The sequence below is a fragment of the Lethenteron reissneri genome, chromosome 23, assembly GCF_015708825.2.
Source record: "Lethenteron reissneri isolate LAM-NWPU_2019-01 chromosome 23, ASM1570882v1, whole genome shotgun sequence".
NCBI classification, from domain to species: domain Eukaryota; kingdom Metazoa; phylum Chordata; class Hyperoartia; order Petromyzontiformes; family Petromyzontidae; genus Lethenteron; species Lethenteron reissneri.
In genome coordinates this window covers 14,841,418-14,861,607 of record NC_083801.1, presented here as the reverse complement: position 1 = coordinate 14,861,607, position 20,190 = coordinate 14,841,418, and the positions used below count along the sequence as shown (strand labels likewise).

Sequence of the window (20,190 nt, the reverse complement as noted above, 5' to 3'; positions counted from 1 at the left end):
AAGCAATTGGTAATTAAATATTATTTCTTTTTTCCTAAAAAGTGTCAAATTTCGAGAAAAAAATGTTCACGAAAATAAATTGTCACGCACAACGAGTCTGTGTGCAAAATGTCAGCTCGATTGGATCACGGGAAGTGGGTTAAAGAACGACCGAAAGATTTGCACGGTCCTAAGCGCGCAAGCAAGCAAGTGAACTTAATATAAAGGATTTAATAATAAATAGCCTGGACTCTCGGTCGTAATCGATTCTTGAATCGCTTCTACCGATTCCCAACCGGGTCAGCGAGTCGCTACGAGGCGATTCCCCCTCCCCGGCGTTTCACAACTCCCCCCTCCCCCACTCGGCGCGGGTCACGAGGCGGCCGCGGACCAATCGCATCGCTCGTTCACGTCACGCGCGGACACGTGCCAGACACAGAGAAAGAAGAGGCGAGTGGAGACCAATTGACCTCTATAATAGCATGGGGTGGCCCAGATAGGACTTAGTTTATAACACGTAGTCGGGCTTTCGCGAGCAATATTATCCATAACGCAGGGGTTTTTTGGGGGGTTAGATCGCGTAAATATATAAATGTGTCGTTAAACCCGCCCGGTTGTAACTACTGGCGAAACGTCGTACTCAGATCGTAAATGTTGTGGATTTGCTCTCCAACAAACCGGTGTGCTGTACGAGGAAGTACACAGATCGTAAATGTTGTGGATTTGCTCTCCAACACACCGGTGTGCTGTACAAGGAAGTACTCAGATTGTAAATGTTGTGGATGTACTCTCCCAACACACCGGTGTACTGTACTAGGAAGTACTCAGATCGTAAATGTTGTGGATTTGCTCTCCAACAAACCGGTGTGTTGTACAAGGAAGTACAGTACTCAGATTGTAAATTTGTGGATTTGCTCTCCAACACACCGGTGTGCTGTACTAGTGACGAATTGGCCACGTTCTGTTTACGTGACAACCCTTACTAGTTGGCTGTGTCGGGCGGTGGCGGGTTTAACGACATGTTTATATTTACGCGATCTAACAAAAAAAACCCCCTATATTATGGATGATAAAACTTAACGTATACAAATGTTACCTAATTAAACACATTTGATCGTATGATATAAGTTACCTATCAGTCCTTAAATGATTAAAAAAACATTGGTATTACAATTATAAAATGTTACCGGCACATTGCGTGAAGGGTTTAAGGCCCACTGACAATGCAGTATCACCGGATAATTTATTAAATTGTATTGGTCGGTTGAATGTTTTAATCGTGAGTCTTTATCTATTACAAGTGGCAATTCACAAGTTTTGGTTCAAGCTGTCAAAACCGGTAAAGAGTTAGTTTTGCATCAATGATGCTGAACATTTTATTCTATGCCTTGTGATGGAGTGGAATTGTAAATCATCTTTTTATTTTTTACCAAGGACCACACATGGAAATGTTTCCTTATTTTGAATAGAAATTCTATTTGTATGACAACACAATATCCTAAAAACTATATTGGTCTAAAGTACATAATAAAGAAACGACGTTTCGGGCAATGCCCCTTCATTCGACATGATAAGCGTGCTAAATGGAAGCCAAGGCGCGTGCTTTTTTGTGCCTGCGTCACTGATTCCCAAGCGATGTGACGAAACGTCATCACGCTCGACAGTGTTTGAAGCAATTGACGTCATGAGTGGAAATGTGTGTATTTTAAGAAAGCTCATAAGCAGAATATAATATTAACTTTCAACAAACGGAGCGTTTCAATTTACATAACAAGAGAGGCAGTGCTTATACAACACATTAAGCGTACTGTATATAAATATATCCACACGCTATTTCATTACTGGATGACGTTACTGTCACGTAACCGAAAGACAGTGCTTGTTTGTGTATGACGTCATCACTCAACTGAGCGTTACATCACCCCGTTTTTTAGCGTCACGCGTTCGACGTAGGATTTGCCGTGACGTCACCGACAGTGCATTCACAACGCCATTGGCCTCCGCGCGAGTTGTCATTGCGTCTGACGTCATCGCGCAAATCGCATGACGTGCCCACGCGACGCAGGTCGCGTGACCGCGGCGATGACGTCATTCGCCTTAATAAAAACCCTCCCCGAGCGATCGACAGGCCGAGTCGTCGCTGCGCCGCCTTCCACGAACGCCGGTTTCGCTACTGGCATCATCATCATCAGCATCATCATCAGTATCACCACCACCTCCTCTTCGTCGTCAGCGGTCATCGCGCCAATTCCATCTCTTCTTCTTAAAGCAGGTGAGGTCCGGCGTGGTTTATATGACCTTGTTTAAAGTGCTTGAGCAGGACGCGGCGGTCACGGTGCAAGTCGGGTAGGGTTTTGTTTTACACCTACGTGACTTTACCCAAAGAACCAAAGAGTTGGGTAGGCTTGCGTAATGAGCGACTCGAGTTTGTGCCGAACGTCAATCGGGGGGGGGGGGGGCGATTGAAATTCCACATTGCCATGGCACGGCTCCCGGAGTGCCATTCATGACGAACGCTGTTGAGATGTCACAAGTTGGTACCGGTTTTATCGGACCCCGGAGGGTCGTCATAATGATAGGTTAGTCTTGAGTCGACCCTTATTGAACTTGACATTGAGTACATGTGTATATTACCGTCAAGTCGACCATGATAAATCCATCCTAAAGGCCTCCCCAGTGCGCCACATACGTTTTTTGATGACTGAATTACAATATTTGACCTCAATTTATTTTCAATGGCACATGCAGTTTTGTAATAGTGTTCAGAGTGTGAATGTATGTACGTACGTATAGTGGATAATGTTATAAGTTGCGAGAGGTCAAAAGTGGTTGTCCTTAACCAAAGCGCTGCCCCGTTTAGGCCGACCCTGTTAAACTACTTTCAATGCCACTATCGGTGGTTAAATCGCATGAAGTGACGAGTTCTATGCTTCGTCAACCTTAACCCCATCATCTTTAGCGACATTTATGATCGTCATCCTTGTACTAATTGGTGGCCAGTTTTATAAGACTGGGTCCCGGCATAGGAACATGGAAATTCCACCTGGTTCAGGACATTTGAGATAAGGGGTTAGAATGGGTAACTTTGGCTGTCAGATGATATAGGACGTGTAACATAAATATCACTCAATTGTAATCCACTGCTGGATGAAGGCCTTGCCACGTAGCGTCTCGGTTATGGGACATTTTTGACCCTACTTCACCACGTTCGTGCCGAGGGGGGGGGGGGGGGGGCTTGGACCAGTGAAGGTATCACTCGCCACTGATGTTAGCTGGAGCTTGGTATCTAACCCGGGTTACCTGTGATATTGATGACTAACATGTACTTACAGCACTTTATGCCTTTATTTGTTAAAGGAATATATTATCTGGACTTCTATGTAACCGATGACCTACTGCATTTCTAAGAAAGTACAAAACTCTGCTCACCATGGTATTAGAGGCTCCCAAATCCTCGCGTCCAGGATGCATGTCTATAGCACGCACAGGAAATGCTCCGATGACATATTTTGCCCAAAATGTGACCTCCCATGAGACCTTATCTTTCCATGGTGAATGCCTATCATGCATATAGATCAGGTGGTTGTTGATGTTGTGTTAGTCATAGGTCGGACGGTATGAGACTGGGTGCACTTTTAACGGAACGAGAGCCCATTGGGAGAGCCGGCTTTTTCAGGAAGGAACTAATGAAACACTACGTACAAAATGTTATACGACGAAGAACGTGTCATTTATGATGGTTTTGGGAAAGGTCAAAATCTTGACCTTCAGCCTACAGTATGACGTTCAGTTCTGTTGGCCAAATTTAGCAGCAGTGTCCCCGCTCTGATATGCGCTGTCTATTAGACATGTCAGGTCACAGCGGTTCACCATGGCTCTGGTTTTTTTTCTATGAAACTTTGGAGTTCATGGGCCCGGGTTAAAGTCGGCGAGGGTTGATGTACAACCGACCTTGGTCAAGATCCTTTATCCTGGCCTGCACTTCTTGTTGCCGCCCACGTATCGTTTCTCCCACCATGTATTAATCTCTGAATTCATCCATCCCTACTTGCCCTTCTCTACACCATTTCATCCAGTTGGTCTCTGCATCCTTCACTCCCCCCACTAATTTCCTTCCTCTTCATCCATCGCTACAGTCTCTACAGCATGGCTCCAATCTTTATACTGTTCTGTATTCTTGTTTCCAACCGCCCCTCACTCCTCTCCTCAATCCCTCCTTTGCATAATCCATTCATGCCTCCCTCCCCTCCACCCCTAATCCCTACCCCATCCATGCCTTGCTACATCCATCCCGCCTTCTATGCCTCCCTCCAGCTCACTTTAAAATGTTGGAGACAATTTTATATTACCAGTTAACACGGCACGATTTTTAAATGTTTTGCGAGTGAATAATCCATTTACATACACTTACCGTAGTTATTACAAAACATCAACTACTGTACTGTTGCAGATACACGCGCATAATTCCACTGGCTAAATATTAAAATGTTCGTGCATTTTAAAACTCTATTTTACTGCTACAGGTTTTTAGGTGTAAATATTGAAATTTGCACGTTTGGAAACGGGGTATAAAGTGTGGTGCAATTTAAAAACTTGTGAGATTCTTAAACTACTACTGTAGACTGTTTTAAGTACATTAACGCACTATATTGTCTTGTATTGAGATTGTATTACACCACTGTAACTGCACTGCATTATTAATAACGTCAAGTGTCTTCCTGCACAAAGAAGCTGCCTTAAGTCATTTTAAAAAATTCCACATTCTCATGGCAGGGGTCAGTCTGTGATGACCATGCACCACGATGACCATGCACGATCTCAGGACCGTGTAATTTAACCTTGATGCGCATCGCCAGTGGTTATGTGCATTTGGAGGTGAGGGCCCCCACCCCCCCCCCAAGGAAGTATAATAGAAGGCAGAAAATGGGGGGGTCCCCCCCCTTTGTTAAAGAGTCAACTCAGTGTGACTGTGCAGTTTCCACTAAAGCCGCATTCTCCACACTCGGCATGAGTTGCACGGCACGAAGACACCCACCACCAGCCCTTGCCGACAGCGACGTCACGTCTTAAGATGCAAAACACAGGGTACGGCCAAACGCTGCTTTAATAATGAATTTTTTTTGCCATCTTCACATGGAAATATTATGTGGGTTACTGCAAACGTTTAGACTCGACCAATATTGTTAAGCCAGGTTTATAATAATTTATTTCTCAATGTGGGGAATTAAAAACTGGCGTGCAACCTACTTGATGGCCATTATATTTTTTTTATATCTCTGAACTTAATTTTTTTTTTTCCTTTTTATCAACATTAGTTTGTTTTTTCCAATTTTATTTAACACGTTTTACTTAGTCTTTAGCCCTACAACATTTTGGGTAGTTTTCTTTTGGAAACCTTTTGGTAAAACTTGTTGCGTTTTAAGCCGATCTCTTTAGAAATAGGTTGACGATAGAAGCAGGTAAGGAATTATGAAATAGGCGTGCATTATCTAGCTTGGGAATTTTTGTTCAAATATACGACCCATAAAACTAAACAACACCCAACTTTATTCATCATCAGCCATAGTTTGATTCTCCGCTGAACAAAGGCCTCGCCGTATACATTAATAGCAGCAAACTGAAATATGGAAATTGCCAGGAGCTGATTTTATTGGTTTTATGGTTTTATTTATGCAACCCTTTTTATACAGGGGAATTGTCTCAGTGGTCTACCACTTGGTTTAAATAGACCAGTAGATTATGATGATATGAATTAGATTCTAAAGGTCATTAGATGTTTTCTACAACCGTTCAAGCACATATGTTGTATTCCAGGGCTTGATTTTCCAGCCCAATTACCCGAAAAATATTTTGCAATCAGCACACCACATCCAGAATCGTATATTCCTTTTGCATGGTTACTATTCGCATAAATTCTAGTCTTAACGGCAACCCAGTAAATGTTTAGTGATTAATTAAGTCCAACTTAAGACATGCACACAGAAATTAATAATTATTGCCTACAGAGCACAACACAAAAACACACTGTCCAAACCCTATCAGTAATACAGTGTAACATGGAAAGATTACATAGGTTTGCCTTCAATGACTCATTTGGTTGAGTCAAACAGACGCATACTTAAAATAGTACAAAGTAAAATTGGTGATAAACTCCCATGAAACGAGCGCTAGGTGACTAGGCTACACCGCGCAAACACACGAGACTGGCGGGGAGCATCGTTTCCTGAAGTCCTCGCCATACGAACGTGGGACTTCTGCTGGTACTCCAGCATTATTTACGTACATCGCTTTGTCAATCCACTGCTGGATGAGGGCCTTAATTCATAACGCTCGTGAGTTTAATATGGCGAGCATAGACGCCCACTAAGTATCCCCCCCCCCCCTCCCCCCCCAAAAGACGTTCATCCAAGCGCTGTGCAGTCGAAAGCCGCCTTACCTTTTACAATCCAAAGAGACGGGGGCGCATTCCAGGTAAATTGGTCTCTGCGCAGCGAGTATAGTTTGGGGCACCTTGGGTCTTTGAGTTCAGTGGGGATGTTAAGGCTCAAAGTACAGTGTACTAAACAGACACCTGTACCGTATGTAAAGAGTACTACCTATAACACTTGGTTAACTGAACGGCATTTAACATGACTGACTGCTAAGTTGCAGAGAAGTTGAAATCTGACATTGACCCCCGCTTAAACACATGCTGCTGTAAAGGTTCAACTGGAAGGCCCATAGACTGAGAGGCAGCGTTTATTTTACATGTGGCAACAGGATTTTAATGTTTACTTAAAGCTTTCGTGACTGCAGGAATTCATATTCTAGGGTTTTTCGGTAAAGCCATGTAGAAAACCCAAGAATAGGATTTTAATGGTTATTAACGTTACCGCCGTGTCACCAACATGCAGTAGGTGTACTTTATTGCCCGAAGAGCCCATTGGGGTCGTTACTGCACTGCAAAGAGCCATGCGACCTCGGCTAACATCAGTGGATGCCCCCCTCCACTTCATCAATGCACGCTGTCCAACGTGGTCAAATATGGTGAACTCGCACAATCGACACGGTGTGACTCTGCTCTCATCGAGCAGTGGATATGCAGCGGACTGAATTTATTTTTTGGGAGCCCATTGAGACAAATCCCATTTGGCTGCCTTGGTTGACTTGACCTTGTGTTCTGAATGTATAATGCCCCCTCTTAATATTATTTTAAAGCCCTTCGGAACTGCACGTTCGTGCCGAAAACCGCGGGTAGAATCAACGACAATGGATATGCAAAAAGGCCCTCTTTGCCGGCCCGGAACCACGTGTTCCGGAAAACCACGCCCGAAAGTCCTTATATGGGAATGTGCGAGGAGGGGGGGGGGTGCGGCGTTGTGGACGTGCTACGCGCGCGATTGGCTGGCGTGCGCGTGACGTCACGCACCGGGCGGGGGGGGGCACCCTGGGTTTGGCGTTACCATGGGAGAGGTGATGCAAGGTCACAAGCGATTGCGCAATCGGAGAGGGTTCGCCAAAGGAACCGATCCATTAATTGGATGAATGGCATGTGCGTTATAGTCGATTATTTTTTTTAGGTGTTATTCCTCTTTCAAATCCTATCAAGAGACCGGTGTTTTGGTCCATTATCTTGAGACTTTCGTCAGACTGGTCGATCTATTGTCATCTAAAGACCCCAACAGACTGGTTTGTCCCTGGTTTAATGTCTATAATTCACTTCAGTAAGTGCACATCTGCGAACCTCGCCCGTTGTAACCCGAGGCAGGGACGGCAAACACAATTACGTGGAGACATCTCACGGTGAGTCAGCACACTGCCGCTTCTACTATCCATGCGTCCACCTTGAGGCCAGAGGCAGCCACAACCAGTGTAGGTCACATCCAGTGTGAACCGCGCACCCATCACGCGATGCGTGGTGATGGGAGAGAGACTGCATCACTACTGGCCTTCCATTCTTAACCAACTGCAGACACCATTATACCAAATAACCGATCTCTGATGTGGTCTTTTGACAATATACAGGTGGAATTTCAACATCGATAACAATTTTAAATTACAAGGCATCTCCATGAAATCACAACTCAAGATTATTTGCGAACATGAAAAAAACCGCCTAAATGATGGCTTAAGAGAGGGGTCTGGGCAAGGAAACGAAGAGTGAAACTGTGACACAGCCCGAGACTGGCTCCATCTTGGGCCCTTATCCGCTGAGTAGGCACGTGGATGCGAAACATTAATGCAAAAAATTGCTCATTGAAGATGTGTTTGCACATGGCTATTGAACCCTGGCAGATCGCTTTATATTTGCATTTTCCCATTGGCTTCCAAGTCGGAAGAACACACCACGCTTGCATTGCTCACCACCAACATGTGAATCAGACCAGGAAGCCTGCCAGGAATGGTTATGTATCTAGCACACGAACCCTCATCTGACCCCCCCCCCCCCCCCCCCGCTGTCTTGTCACTGTCCCATGCAGAAACAGCAGCAGCAGCAGCAGCAGCAGCAATGTCGTGGACCCCGGCCAACTACGAAGAGGGCGAGGGCCATATGTCGAAGCTCGCCAAGAAGAGCGCAGACGCGCCCTTTGTGCCGATCGGTGAGCGGTGGGGATGAGCGAGGTTTTGCCAGCGTCGGGGTCGATCCATTCTGGGACGAGACAACCATAAAATCTTGCGTGTGGTGTGTGTGTGTGTGAGCGGGGCGGCACCGGTCCAACCCTGACGTTTTACCAGGGATCGACGGTTCATGTCTTATTTGGGTCTGAAGAGAGCCGACTCGTGGTCTTGTCGAATCTCAGTGATTTAGACTCCTATCTTTATTTGCCTGTTTGTTTGTCCAGCAGGTGGCTCCTCTTATGGCGGTGGATTTTGTTTAACAGTGGCTATTACATGTCTTCCCTATTTCTATGTTTGTCTAATCAGATGGCTTTCGTGGTCTCACTTCATTATCTTTTCAAAAAATATATTTCCAGTTGTGGGTTTTGCAGAAAGCAATATTAATCGTCATCAACATTTTAAATGTTCACAGGCTGTAAATTGAAAAGTTGATTCTCCTCCAAGAGTTGCATTAACATTTAGGGGATTTTTAAAATTTAATTTTAAAGCCTACAACAGGCTTCACCACCTTAGGATAGAATGTGATGATACATTTGAATGATGGCTTAGATAAGTTGTGTAAATTATTAAGACTTTTATTGGAATGTCCTAAAATAATCCTATTTACTCTGGGAAGCCTCACTGCATCTTATGTCTCTGAATTATCCAAAGTCCTCTGCTGGATTTGCCACGAGGCCTTACCTGGCTCTCGATACCCCGGATGTTAATGGGCACTGCTGCTCCTCTTTTTTTTGCTCTACAGGCATCGGCGGCTTCCTGGGCGTGGTCGCGTACGGCCTCTACAAGATGCGGTCACGCGGGGACACTAAGATGTCGATACACCTGATCCACATGCGTGTGGCCGCGCAGAGCTGCGTGGTCGGTGCAATGACTGTCGGTAAGGTTCGCCTTAACACATTTGTTGCACTCGCAAGGCACACATCGTTATTGTGTGTGGGGGAATTGATTACTTAGTGTTGTGTACGTTTTGTTTGAATGATGCACTGTTTTGAGTCAAGAAGATGGTGTAAAAATACGTTACTTGGAAAGAGCATGAATTAGATGGTCAAAACATAACCAAAATATTTTATTCTTGGATCCAATCAATATCCTGAATTGATTTTTGTGTTTAGTTTGTCCTTCCCACACCGATTATCATGGTTGGCTGTGTATGTTGCAAAAGAAGGTATACATGTGTGATAATTCGTAGAATCGATGTGAGTAAATGGTTAGGTGTCTGACATCATTTTTGTCATCAATGCTCGGTGCACTGCGCAAAAACCTTGTTTTTCCCGAAATATTTTATTGTGCTACGAACAGTCAACTTGAAATGAGAAGTAAATTTTAAGTTTGTAACTCTCACTGCCAGAGTTTAATATCGTCAGAGAATGTCCCTGGAATATGTAAGAGAAACAACATCAATAGGCCTCCTTTATTCACACGGGCACATGTTTTATATGCTCTGCTCAGTGTTCTTTGCATAGCAACAGGGAATGATGTTTTTTTTTTTCAAGATGTAATGCATCTTGAAAAACTTGAGACTTGGATTTTATTACCGATGGCTAAAGCCTGCATTTAAACCCTGGATCTGTGGCGCTGGCTGCGGTGGTCCAGCATGACTATTATGAAACCCCATGAGAGAGGAAAGGAGATGCACTCAGACCTCCACCCAGAATCGCAGTGGTCCGACCGACACGGTCAACATGAACCTGCTGAGCTGACCAGTCGCCTCCAAGGCCTTCCTCATTATCAATGCTGCCAATTCCGTGTATATTGTCAATGCCGTCAGTCACGGGGACGTATGCCCTTGTCTTCTTCAGGTGTCCTTTACTCCATGTACAAGGAGTACATCGTCAAGCCCAAGGAGTCTACCGCCACCAAACCGAAATGACAGTGCCGTGAAGGAGCCAAGAGGCTGGCGTGCAATGTACGCAGCTACAGATCCCCCCCCACCACCACGCTCGCCAAATTGCTACAGGCTCTTCAAATGGGGGCATTTATGTTAAATTGTTAGAATTAGAGTAAAGAGAAGTTGACAAGACTTCGCATTGAGGAAGCTACAATAGGCAATATTGTATTGTGGACATTTGTTTGCGTTGGCGTGGGGAGAGATGCAGACTCCTGTATATTGCCGCAGCTGTATTTAAGCAAACGAGCGTTGTCCCATGTTGCCTTGATGTTCGTGTAACCTCTTTGGCATCCCACTGATGCCACTGATAATTTACCTTGTTTATGCTATGCTGTCGGACTGAATAAATGTGCATGTGATGTTTTAGTTTTGTTTCCTTTGTCACTGCTGCAATGCTGGTGAGGGAAACCAAAGCAACATCTTGAGGCTCCTTTTTATTTTTATTGTTTCACCAATTTTATCCCAACATGACAATGATGGCACATATCTCAAAGCAGCAATAGCCTGCAGATATCACAAAGCTACTTGGGAGATCCGTTCAAGTGACCTGTGGTCAACAAAGGTGACGAGCATTTTACTACTCGCTTTGCGAGACAGCACTGCTCATTGCAGGAATCAAACGTAAAAATGTATTTCTCAGAGCTGTCAATTAGCCAAATTTAAATATAGAACCAACTTTAATTGAGGGGCTTTTTTCAGCTGTTGGTGACCAGGCTGAAACGAGCAATGCACTGCACTTGATCCCGGGTTAATCACAGGTGGCTGACTGGATTAGAACCTAGGGTCTGGGCAGTGCCAGGCAACCTCTAAACCGTCTGGCCATTATATTTTTATGAAGGGTGGGCAGATGTGGTGCAAGCAGCCATGATTTGCATTTTCCCAGCGTTCGGCGTTGGGGGTGTTGGCTTGAGGAAATGATTGTGGTTTTAACCGCGACTGCTTAGAGTTGCACCAAAGCCTCTGGCCGGTGGTGGCGAGGCTTGGTGGGGGAGGGGGGGGCAGTGGTTTGTGGATGGATGTATCGACCTTGCATCCTGTAGTGGTAAAAGTTGTTAGTGCACGTTTTATTTACAAAAGCGATGAATGGGAGGGGATGGTGCAGTAGCACGTGCACTGGGCTGGCTGTGTACCTGGTGAACAAAGTTTCATTCCCAGCCACAGCTTGCGTTTATTTGTGAGATGCCTCAGCTGGTCCTGGGCCCTTCCCTTCACCAACCTGTCCTGATCAGCATGGTGAAGCGTGAAACAATCCATATAACCAACAGTAGGTGAGGCCTTTATCCTGCAGTGGATTGATAAAGGGCTGTACATGTGTTTTAAAATTGTTTTTTGTTGAAAGCTTGGTGCCAATTTATAAGAGCCTGGAGCATCATTCAGACATTGGAGAAATGCAGAATTCGATTTGTTAGTGAATATTAAGTTGTGTAACCAATTGCACCCCCCCCCCCCTTATCAATCTACTGTTAAGCCGTGTCGAAGGGCTTTGTGGCCATACTTCACTCTGGTGAAATCGAGTTTTGTTATGTACATAGGGTATGTTTGTATAGACACAAGGCTGCGTTATTAAATTGAAATGGTATTGTAACATTTACCTTCAAATACAAACATCACATCTATTACACTGCACAATCTGGTTACCAAACGGTATTTATTCGGAAAAATGAAAGGTGTTATTTTAATAATATATACACATGAAAAATCACTTTACACTTTGTTTGTCCTGTATTGAATGTTGGACATTGGCGAAGCAAATAAAACCTCCACTATACAATCCACGCGCAAGTCTCTCTGCCTTGTGCCCCGAGAACTCGGATCCCAGTGGCACAATGAGCTCGTCTCCCTCGACAAATTTAATTCGGGTGTCTGGGGGTTCTTAATTTAATATACGGCCCGATGCCAATCCACTGTTGGCTGAAGGCATCTCCATGCCGGGGCAGTCATGAACCATACTTTAGTGCAGATTTGCGAAGATGGGGAAGCCTGGGCCAGTACAGATCACTTCCCGCGGATATTAGCTGTGACTGGGAGCCGAACTGAGGTTGCTGGGTTTGTGCTGTCCAACCACTTCACCACCACTCCCCCCTGGGCTCTTCGCGGGTCTGAAAGGTCAACCTCCTTATCTTCACGGAGTTAAGAGTATGCATTTTTAAATAACAGGCTTACTCCCAACAGTCTTGGAACATCCATTTATTAAAGGAGACAACACTTTGGCCATAATGCACGTGTAGGTGGAACGGGACCTTCACTGCCAGGCTGTGGTATGTGCTGACCGCCACACATTTAAACGTAACATTTTTCTTGGGACAGGACTTTCAGCATGAAGACCACCCTCTTATTTGTGTGCACGCAGCGACGTTAAACGCGTTCAACTCTGACCTAGAAAGACGCACGCATCTCAATTGTCACCAGCACCGTGCACCAGCAAACAGTGGCGATTCCAGGATTGAATAATAAGTGGGGGGTGAGACGACCTTGTGGGGGGGAGGGGGGCACCCAAATCCACACTTAGTGTAAAACGCCAACAGTGGGATGAGTGTGAGCAGCCGTTGTAAGTCACGTCACGTCTCAACCAAAACTGCTGTGGGATCTTCAAAAGGAAATAGATGGCGAGGTCTTGTAGCATGAATGACATCCACGATGACCTCTAACTTGACCCCAAGGAGCTGCCTCATTTGGGGGGGGGGGGGGGGAGGGGCAGAAAAGTACAGGGGGCATTTCTCTTAATTATGTGATAATGAGCATCATAGAATTGGCACTGCCGGCCAAACTAAAAGAAACGTCAAGTCGTCGATCGAGATGTCTTTGGCATCCATTTGACCCGGTGGCTTCACGCACCACCAGTTTGGCAATTTATGAAAAAACATGCAATCATTCGACTAAACGTACCCACGTTTACAGGCACTTGTGCGTGTATTTCACAAAAACCGTGACGTATTTGACATGTACGCAAAGTCAAAAACACCGACCTTGTGTTGAAAGTGATTTTATGCAGATCATTTCTCCACTAAGCGTCAAATAATGCGAATAGAGCACGCATTTATTATTTCATTATTAAATACATTTTGATTTCTACTGGTATAAATAGAATTATAAATTAATACATTAACAGGATACCAATCGGATATTCGGCAAGGGACATTTGTTGTACAAGCCTTATCCGGACGAGGGGTGGGGGTAAAAACATTTTTATTTTACCAGGAAAGGCCCACGGAGCTATATAGCTTTTTTTTGGAAGCGACCTGGCCACAAATGATGGGTCAAGAAAGTGACTTATGTGGAACTTTATAGCAGCCATATACTCGAAACGCATGTTTCTAAACGTGGAGGGAAAAACGGAGGACCCGGAGAAAAATCCACAGGCCTCCTGTTGCTTTCTCAGAACTTGTAATTAAATCGATATAAAATTGAAACGATTCACCACTGATAATCATGAATGTCACGACAAATTGTCAGATCCTCCTCCAGCAGACTACAGACCACAGACGATCCCGAGAACTTCCGAGGCCATTCGAGAGTTCGGTGTGCGGTGCACTGCTCCATCCACCAGATAGCCCAGATCTGGCACCACATTCTCATCTGTCCAGCTCTTTGAAGGATGGCCTACATTTCGAAAAATGGCACTGCTATACCGGATGCTGTTTGCTGTTGATTACATATAACCGAATACTCATTTGAATGCCGTCAATTCTGGTCCTGGTTCCAAGTTCGCCGAAGTGCACAGAGGTTGGTGACCATGATGAAAACAACCAACTGTTTTATGACGTTCCCATGATTATGGAACATTTTGTATCAGTTTAAAATAACTGAGAAAATATAGATTTGAAGCTTTCGTGACGGCAGGAATCCATACTATTGGGTTCTTTCGGTAAAGTCACGTAGGTAGAAAAATAATAGATCACGACGTTTCGATCGCAACACAAGCAAGCGTCATCAGGTGGGACAACCACAGCAAGAAAAAACTGCTGAAGTAGCCGTCGTGATCTATTATTTTTCTACCTACGTGACTTTACCGAAAGAACCAAAGAGTAGAGAAAATATAGGTTGTGTTGTTTGTTGGGCCTCCATATATTATAAACCTAAGACTTAAAAAAACATGCGTTGTAACTGGCATTGGCCAAACATCCCTCTGCCGAAAAATTACGCAAATTCATACTGGGAGTACACCTCCCGGGTAGGTACGGTGCGAAAGAAGTTCAACATATATACGTAGCATCATCGCCCCCTACTGTGATAAACTTTAGTACGACCCTCCTGAAAACGTGTCTTGAGACTGACTCAGTGAGGCTTTCCTGGGTAAACAAGCAATACATCTCATCGTCGCTGTGCAAGAGACCCCCTGACCCCGTCTCAAAGCAAACGCCGACAGGGCAGCAGTCGCAGCTACAAGGTGCATGCGGCACGTGGTCCCCTTTTAAGGCGATTCTGAGCACGTTACACCAGTGTGACGTCAGAAACCTGGAGAGACATCATGCTGCAAACGTAATCAAATTTTACATTGTGTAGACATTTGATTCGAAGCTTTCGTGACTGCAGGAATTACTCTTTGGTTCTTTCGGTAAAGTCACGTAGAAATAAAATAAATAATAGAATACGACGTTTCAATTGCAACACAAGCAACCGTCATCAGGTGTGAATGCAAGCTCGGAGAGAGACAGAGAGACAAGCACAGACACGGAGACAGACACACGGAGAGACGGAGAGACAAACAGTGTCTCTCTCTGTGTCTCTCCTCTATGTGTTTCTGTGTCTCTCTCCGTGTCTGTGTTTGTCTCTCTCCGTGTCTGTGTTTGTCTCTCTCCGAGCTTGCATTCACACCTGATGACGGCTGCTTGTGTTACAATCGAAACGTCGTATTCTACGATTTATTTTATTTTCTTTCGACGTCTTTACCGAAAGAACCAAAGAGTAATTGTGTAGATAATGTATCTGTGAACATAAAAAACAGTAATACTTGATGTTTATTTGTTACTCAATATATTAACGGGGGGGGGGGGAAATGTTCGTATATCAATTCAAAACCGTTAACTCGACAAACTTCAGAGATGCTCAGCTACCAAAGTGTAAAGTGCGACCTCATACGATAAGTCAATCTTTCTGCCATAAAATCTGGTGAACACCACCAACGGTGGGTAGCGAGGGCCAACAGGGCTTAGTCAGCCCCCCTTAAACCATACTTATTTCCCAGCTTGCAAACACAGCCCACACAGTAAAACCTCTGGAAGCCGGACAAGGCGAAAGAGCACAAGGTCAACAACCACGAGCCGAGGCACGCAGTCCGCCGACACAATTGGTGAACCCTGGGACCCTTGGGATTGCCGGTCTACCACGTGCTCTGCCAGTGGGAACCTTGCACCCTCATATTTTTGGATATTCATTTTTTTATATTCATAGCATTAAAAAAATGTATTCATTAAATATTCATATACATATTTTAGACCCCCCCCCCCCTCCCGTCGCACTTACAATGATGTTCACACGCCACCGAATTCCAGGTCCGAAAATGTATCCCATTGACAATTTGGCAAGGAATCAATGCGCCCCAGCTGTTTCTGCCGTCATCGGTGTTACGCATCGTGGAACCGCGTTATAAAAAGAGATTCCACGTAACCCAACCACGACGACGCAAGTCTGAACGTCCGTTCTGAAGGAAGCCGACAGCAACTGGGGCTGGAAATCTTCGCCCAGATGTGGTCATCTTGGTGCAAAGTTTGATGAAAATCACACCCCCCTTTGCCAAAGGAGGATTTTGCTGGAAACCACTTGGCACAAAACTCACATCACATCACATTAAAATTAAAATAAAATTATGCTCTTTTCCTGCAGACAATGCACAGCTGGCTCAAAGAGACGCCTGCTAAAACACATCTCTGGATCAATGCACATCTCTGCCTAAACTTCCAAAACCTCATGGACAATGCACAGCTTCCAAACACAGCGACGCTGGTAAACTGGTAACACACACCAAGCAGCACGTACACATGTCCAATACTCACACGAAAGGATGTTTACTTATGTAGGAGAACTCTTATCAATTAGTGCTGGCACTCGTGTTGATCATAATAATAATCTGCCTATCAAAGACAAAGATCCCCGTATAGCCTTAACATACTTCATAAGTGCTTGTTATCAAGCACCTATGAAGGCCGGCACGCCACACGAGGGGGTGGGTGGCCAGCACCACGCCCGGCCGCCTTTGTCTCCCTAGTGGCGATATTTACACACTGCACCAGGTACTCATTTGTTGATGACTCAACCTAGGGGAGTCCCAGGACCAGTTCAGATAATCGTCACTCGTGGTGGCCATGAGCGGGAATCAAACTCGGGTCGCCGGGTTCGGAGCGCAGCACGATAACCTCTACACTACCGCTCCCCTCTACATCTTCCTATCACGTGGGCATACATACACACACACACACCCATGTTGCCCACCAGGTCCTGCCCACGGTTTCAGGTGCGACCAAAACACGCTCTCCGATCCGCGGATCACGGCACTTCGCGTCTCGGTGCAGCCACATGGCACAAGCGGCTCTGCCGCACTCGCACCTAAACAACAATGGTACTGCACCACCCCCCCCCCCCTCCTCGAAAAGACAAAGATCCCCGGTACAGCCTTAGCAGACTGTTGGGGCAAGTGCTGAGAGCGAGCACCTGTGAAAGAAGGCACGGCGCACAACCCACCAACCTTATTAACCCTCCGAAGTTTACGTAGCTATTACTTAATGTTTGTCGTATACAATAAATGCGTGGTAGCAAAGGAGGGGGACGCCTCACAGGACGTCTGCATCGGAGGCTTGTGCGAAGGAGCTCGATGGATCGATGGATAGCGTGACCATGCGGGACAGCGACGGTTTGTGGAAGACATCACCCAGCAGTGGATAGGTGATTTCCAAAGAGGATTATGGCGATATGCATTGTTGACGTCGGTACGCTCAGTCTGGGCAGCACAGTGATCAGAGCGCTCGACTCACAAACAGAAAAGTCGCAAGTTAAAAGCTGGGTCAGGAGTCAACTGGGGCTCATCATCCTTCCCGGCGTTTATAAAAATGAGTCCTTCTTAAAGGAGGGAACTCACTGAGAAAACTCTTGACAGAGGGACCCCAACGGACAGGCAAAGACAAATAGCAACTAATGGACATCGGAGAAAAAGGAAGCGGCGGTCAACCCTGTGCCACATAACACAGACGCAGAAGCACATGTGGAATGCTCACGTTCGGGGCTTAACTTCTCACGGAATATTTTCTGGGTCGCTGACCTGGTAAAACTCGGTCGAAATTAAGCCCCGATTACCGTTCCTGGCTGCCAAGCATCGTGGAGCCGGGACTGCAGCTCACCCTCCAGGTCGAGTGCACACACCAGCAAACACCCTCGATTGTGCTTCAAGAACCTTAAAAAAGTTTTAGTTACGATTTAAAAAAAACACGCGCCCACACGCGAGCGCGTGCCACGTGAAGCGAGGTGGGCGCTCGACAGTTCTAGACGGTCGACAGCTCGGCCACCTCGATGCGTCCCACGACGGCGACTGCGTCTCCCGCACCAATCCCGGTCGTCGATTAGGGCCGGGGTGGAACACACACGGCCCCATTGGCCAAATTCAGCCCGCGACTTCAATGCATACGGCTGGCGGCCACATGAAACCTGCCGCTTAAAAACGGCCCGAAAACGATATTTATATCCATCACTGCGATAATTCTTGGCCACACTAGTTGAGCACTCGATCGAGGGTTACATTTTCAACCTGCCAAACAGCGCGTCACTAATTTTTGCGCGATCGAGTCACCTGCTGTCTTTCAAGTAGTGCAAGTCACACAGTCAATGCAATAGTCCGATAACTAATTGCGTGGCCCTCCAAAAGGTATTTCAATGTACTCTTCGGCTCTCAGGAAGGAAAAGGTTCCCCACCCCTTTGCTTAGCACCAGGTAATAACGGCCTCCACCAGCAACAAGCGAGCACTCAGACCACGCCACGGCCATGGCGGTGACATGTGCACGAGCCGTCGCCGCCACGGCCGGCAAAGCAGCAGGAGGATGTTAGCGGCGGTGGTGGCGGTGCCAGTCCCAACGGCATTCTTCTCGGTCGCCGTCCTGCAGCGCCGTTGGAATCGCCCTCCCGAGGTGTTGGCGTTCCGACTAATGCTCCGGGTGGTCAACAAGAGAGCGCCGGTCCTCCTCCAGGCTATCATCCCGTAGGAGCCGGCTGTCGTCCGGTCGCCGCTCGTCCTGGGTAGGCCACTCGTCCGCGCTGCGATCGTCCATCAGCAGAGCCTCCATGGCGCTGTGGCGCCGCAGCTGTGGACAACGCACATGGAGATCGTCAGCACAGCCGCACTGCAATATTTGCTCGTCTTGTTAAAATTCGCTTGTATTAGACTCTCAAGCGCATGGGTAATTAGTCTTAGTGAGCGACTACCCGCCCCACTTCCGCACCACATTATGGTGTTTGTTTGGCATGGGTAGAAGTGTTTCTATATATATATCAGTAACATTTTATTTTATTTGGCCTGTTGAGGGCCAGGGGTCTCTGACACTGAAGAAAATGTTGGGAGATGGCTATCTCCAATGTATTGCCCTGAGCCAGTGGATGAAATTCCACATTTCTATATCATTAATCTTTGTAAATATCTTACTATATTTACGAAAACATACACACAGTAGCACACACAAAACATTAAGTACATAACTTGCTCAAGTAAAACGTAGCGGCGAATCATGCTGCAAAGGTCCAATAAATGTTTTGATAATGCGATTCCAACAGCCTTTGAGTTTATTTTGGGGTGCAACGATCCGGCGATCAATACCGATACCTAAATTTGCGACACGTGCAAATCGATGTTTTATGGACCGGTCCACGTTGCAAGCAATGGGTTCACCTGACCCTCCAGTCACGACATTCGGCCACAATCAACACACCATAACATATATTTTTTTAAGATCGTCGATTCAAAATCGTGACTCTGAATCGAAACATTCATTGAGATTGCATTGAAAAATGAATATACAAGCCATGTATCTCTGCTAAGGTTAAATCAACATTTTCTCAAAACATTTGGACGTCCCCTGACATAGCATTAAGTGATCTAAGGATTAGATTCAAGCGTTGTTGGTGAACGTTCAAATTCATCCAATTCATTGTAGAACTGCAAACGATGTCTCCATCATCACGAATAGTAGGAAGAATTGCCAAGGAAATGTCGATGCACTTTGGCCATTAGTTTAAGATGTGACTCGAGCTCAATGTGCCGATGGTGAGATTCATGAAATTTATCAAGTCACTCCCTAAATATCAAGTGTCGACCAATCATTGTTTGCTTATCAGAAGCGACGGTTTAAAATGTTCGTAATGCATGCTTGACGGTAAGAGTGACACTTGAGATATGTATTCTAGATTTGAAGCTTTCGTGACTGCAAGGATTCATACTCTTAGGTTTTTTCGGTAAAGTCACGCAGGTAAAAACGAAAATTAAAATGAATAAAAGTAAAATATCTTGGCTCCTCCCCCCTCAAGCAGTATATATACAAGGTCAGGTCTCTTGGAGTTTCTCTTTACTTCATACAGCAAGCGTGCTGTGACGGTTCCACCTGAAGACAGAAGCTTGTGTTGCCTCCGAAACGTCGTGATTTTTTATTTTACTTTTATTAATTTTAATTATATTTTTTACCTACGTGACTTTACCGAAAAAACCTAACAGTACTTGAGATATGTACCATTACCCCAAGGCACACAATGA

General features: G+C 45.6%; 2 protein-coding genes across 10 annotated transcripts in view; one reads left to right on the top strand and one right to left on the bottom strand.

Moving 5' to 3' along the window:
• The first annotated feature begins 2,046 nt into the window (after window positions 1-2,046).
• LOC133346072 (HIG1 domain family member 1A, mitochondrial-like) lies at window positions 2,047-10,831 on the top strand. 5 transcript variants are annotated; one of them, XM_061557391.1, is made up of 4 exons: window positions 2,047-2,251; window positions 8,439-8,558; window positions 9,320-9,454; window positions 10,377-10,831. In XM_061557391.1, exons 1-4 carry the CDS (start codon window positions 2,062-2,064, stop codon window positions 10,445-10,447), a joined length of 516 nt encoding a protein of 171 aa, XP_061413375.1. In that variant the 5' UTR covers window positions 2,047-2,061; the 3' UTR covers window positions 10,448-10,831. The 5 variants fall into 5 exon arrangements, with proteins under 5 accessions (XP_061413375.1, XP_061413377.1, XP_061413378.1 ...); XM_061557393.1 differs by having other exon boundaries at window positions 2,102-2,251; window positions 8,448-8,558; XM_061557394.1 differs by having other exon boundaries at window positions 2,105-2,251; window positions 8,451-8,558.
• A 1,263-nt stretch (window positions 10,832-12,094) lies between these two features.
• The window catches only part of LOC133346071 (natural resistance-associated macrophage protein 2-like), a 42,312-nt gene continuing 34,216 nt past the window's right edge, over window positions 12,095-20,190 (bottom strand). For all 5 annotated transcript variants that reach the window (XM_061557386.1, XM_061557385.1, XM_061557388.1 and 2 more), the window contains one exon: window positions 12,095-18,751. In XM_061557386.1, coding sequence (XP_061413370.1) covers window positions 18,593-18,751 — 159 coding nt within the window. In that variant the 3' untranslated portion in view covers window positions 12,095-18,592. The remainder of the gene's footprint in view (window positions 18,752-20,190) is intronic.

Excerpts from the sequence above, each read along its gene's own strand:
- LOC133346072 (XM_061557391.1), top strand. The coding sequence starts at position 2,062 with ATGACGTCATTCGCCTTAATAAAAACCCTCCCCGAGCGATCGACAGGC. Across the intron at positions 2,252-8,438 it reads ATCTCTTCTTCTTAAAGCAG|AAACAGCAGCAGCAGCAGCA; the intron begins GTGAGGTCCGGC and ends TGTCCCATGCAG. Across the intron at positions 8,559-9,319 it reads CGCGCCCTTTGTGCCGATCG|GCATCGGCGGCTTCCTGGGC; the intron begins GTGAGCGGTGGG and ends TTTGCTCTACAG.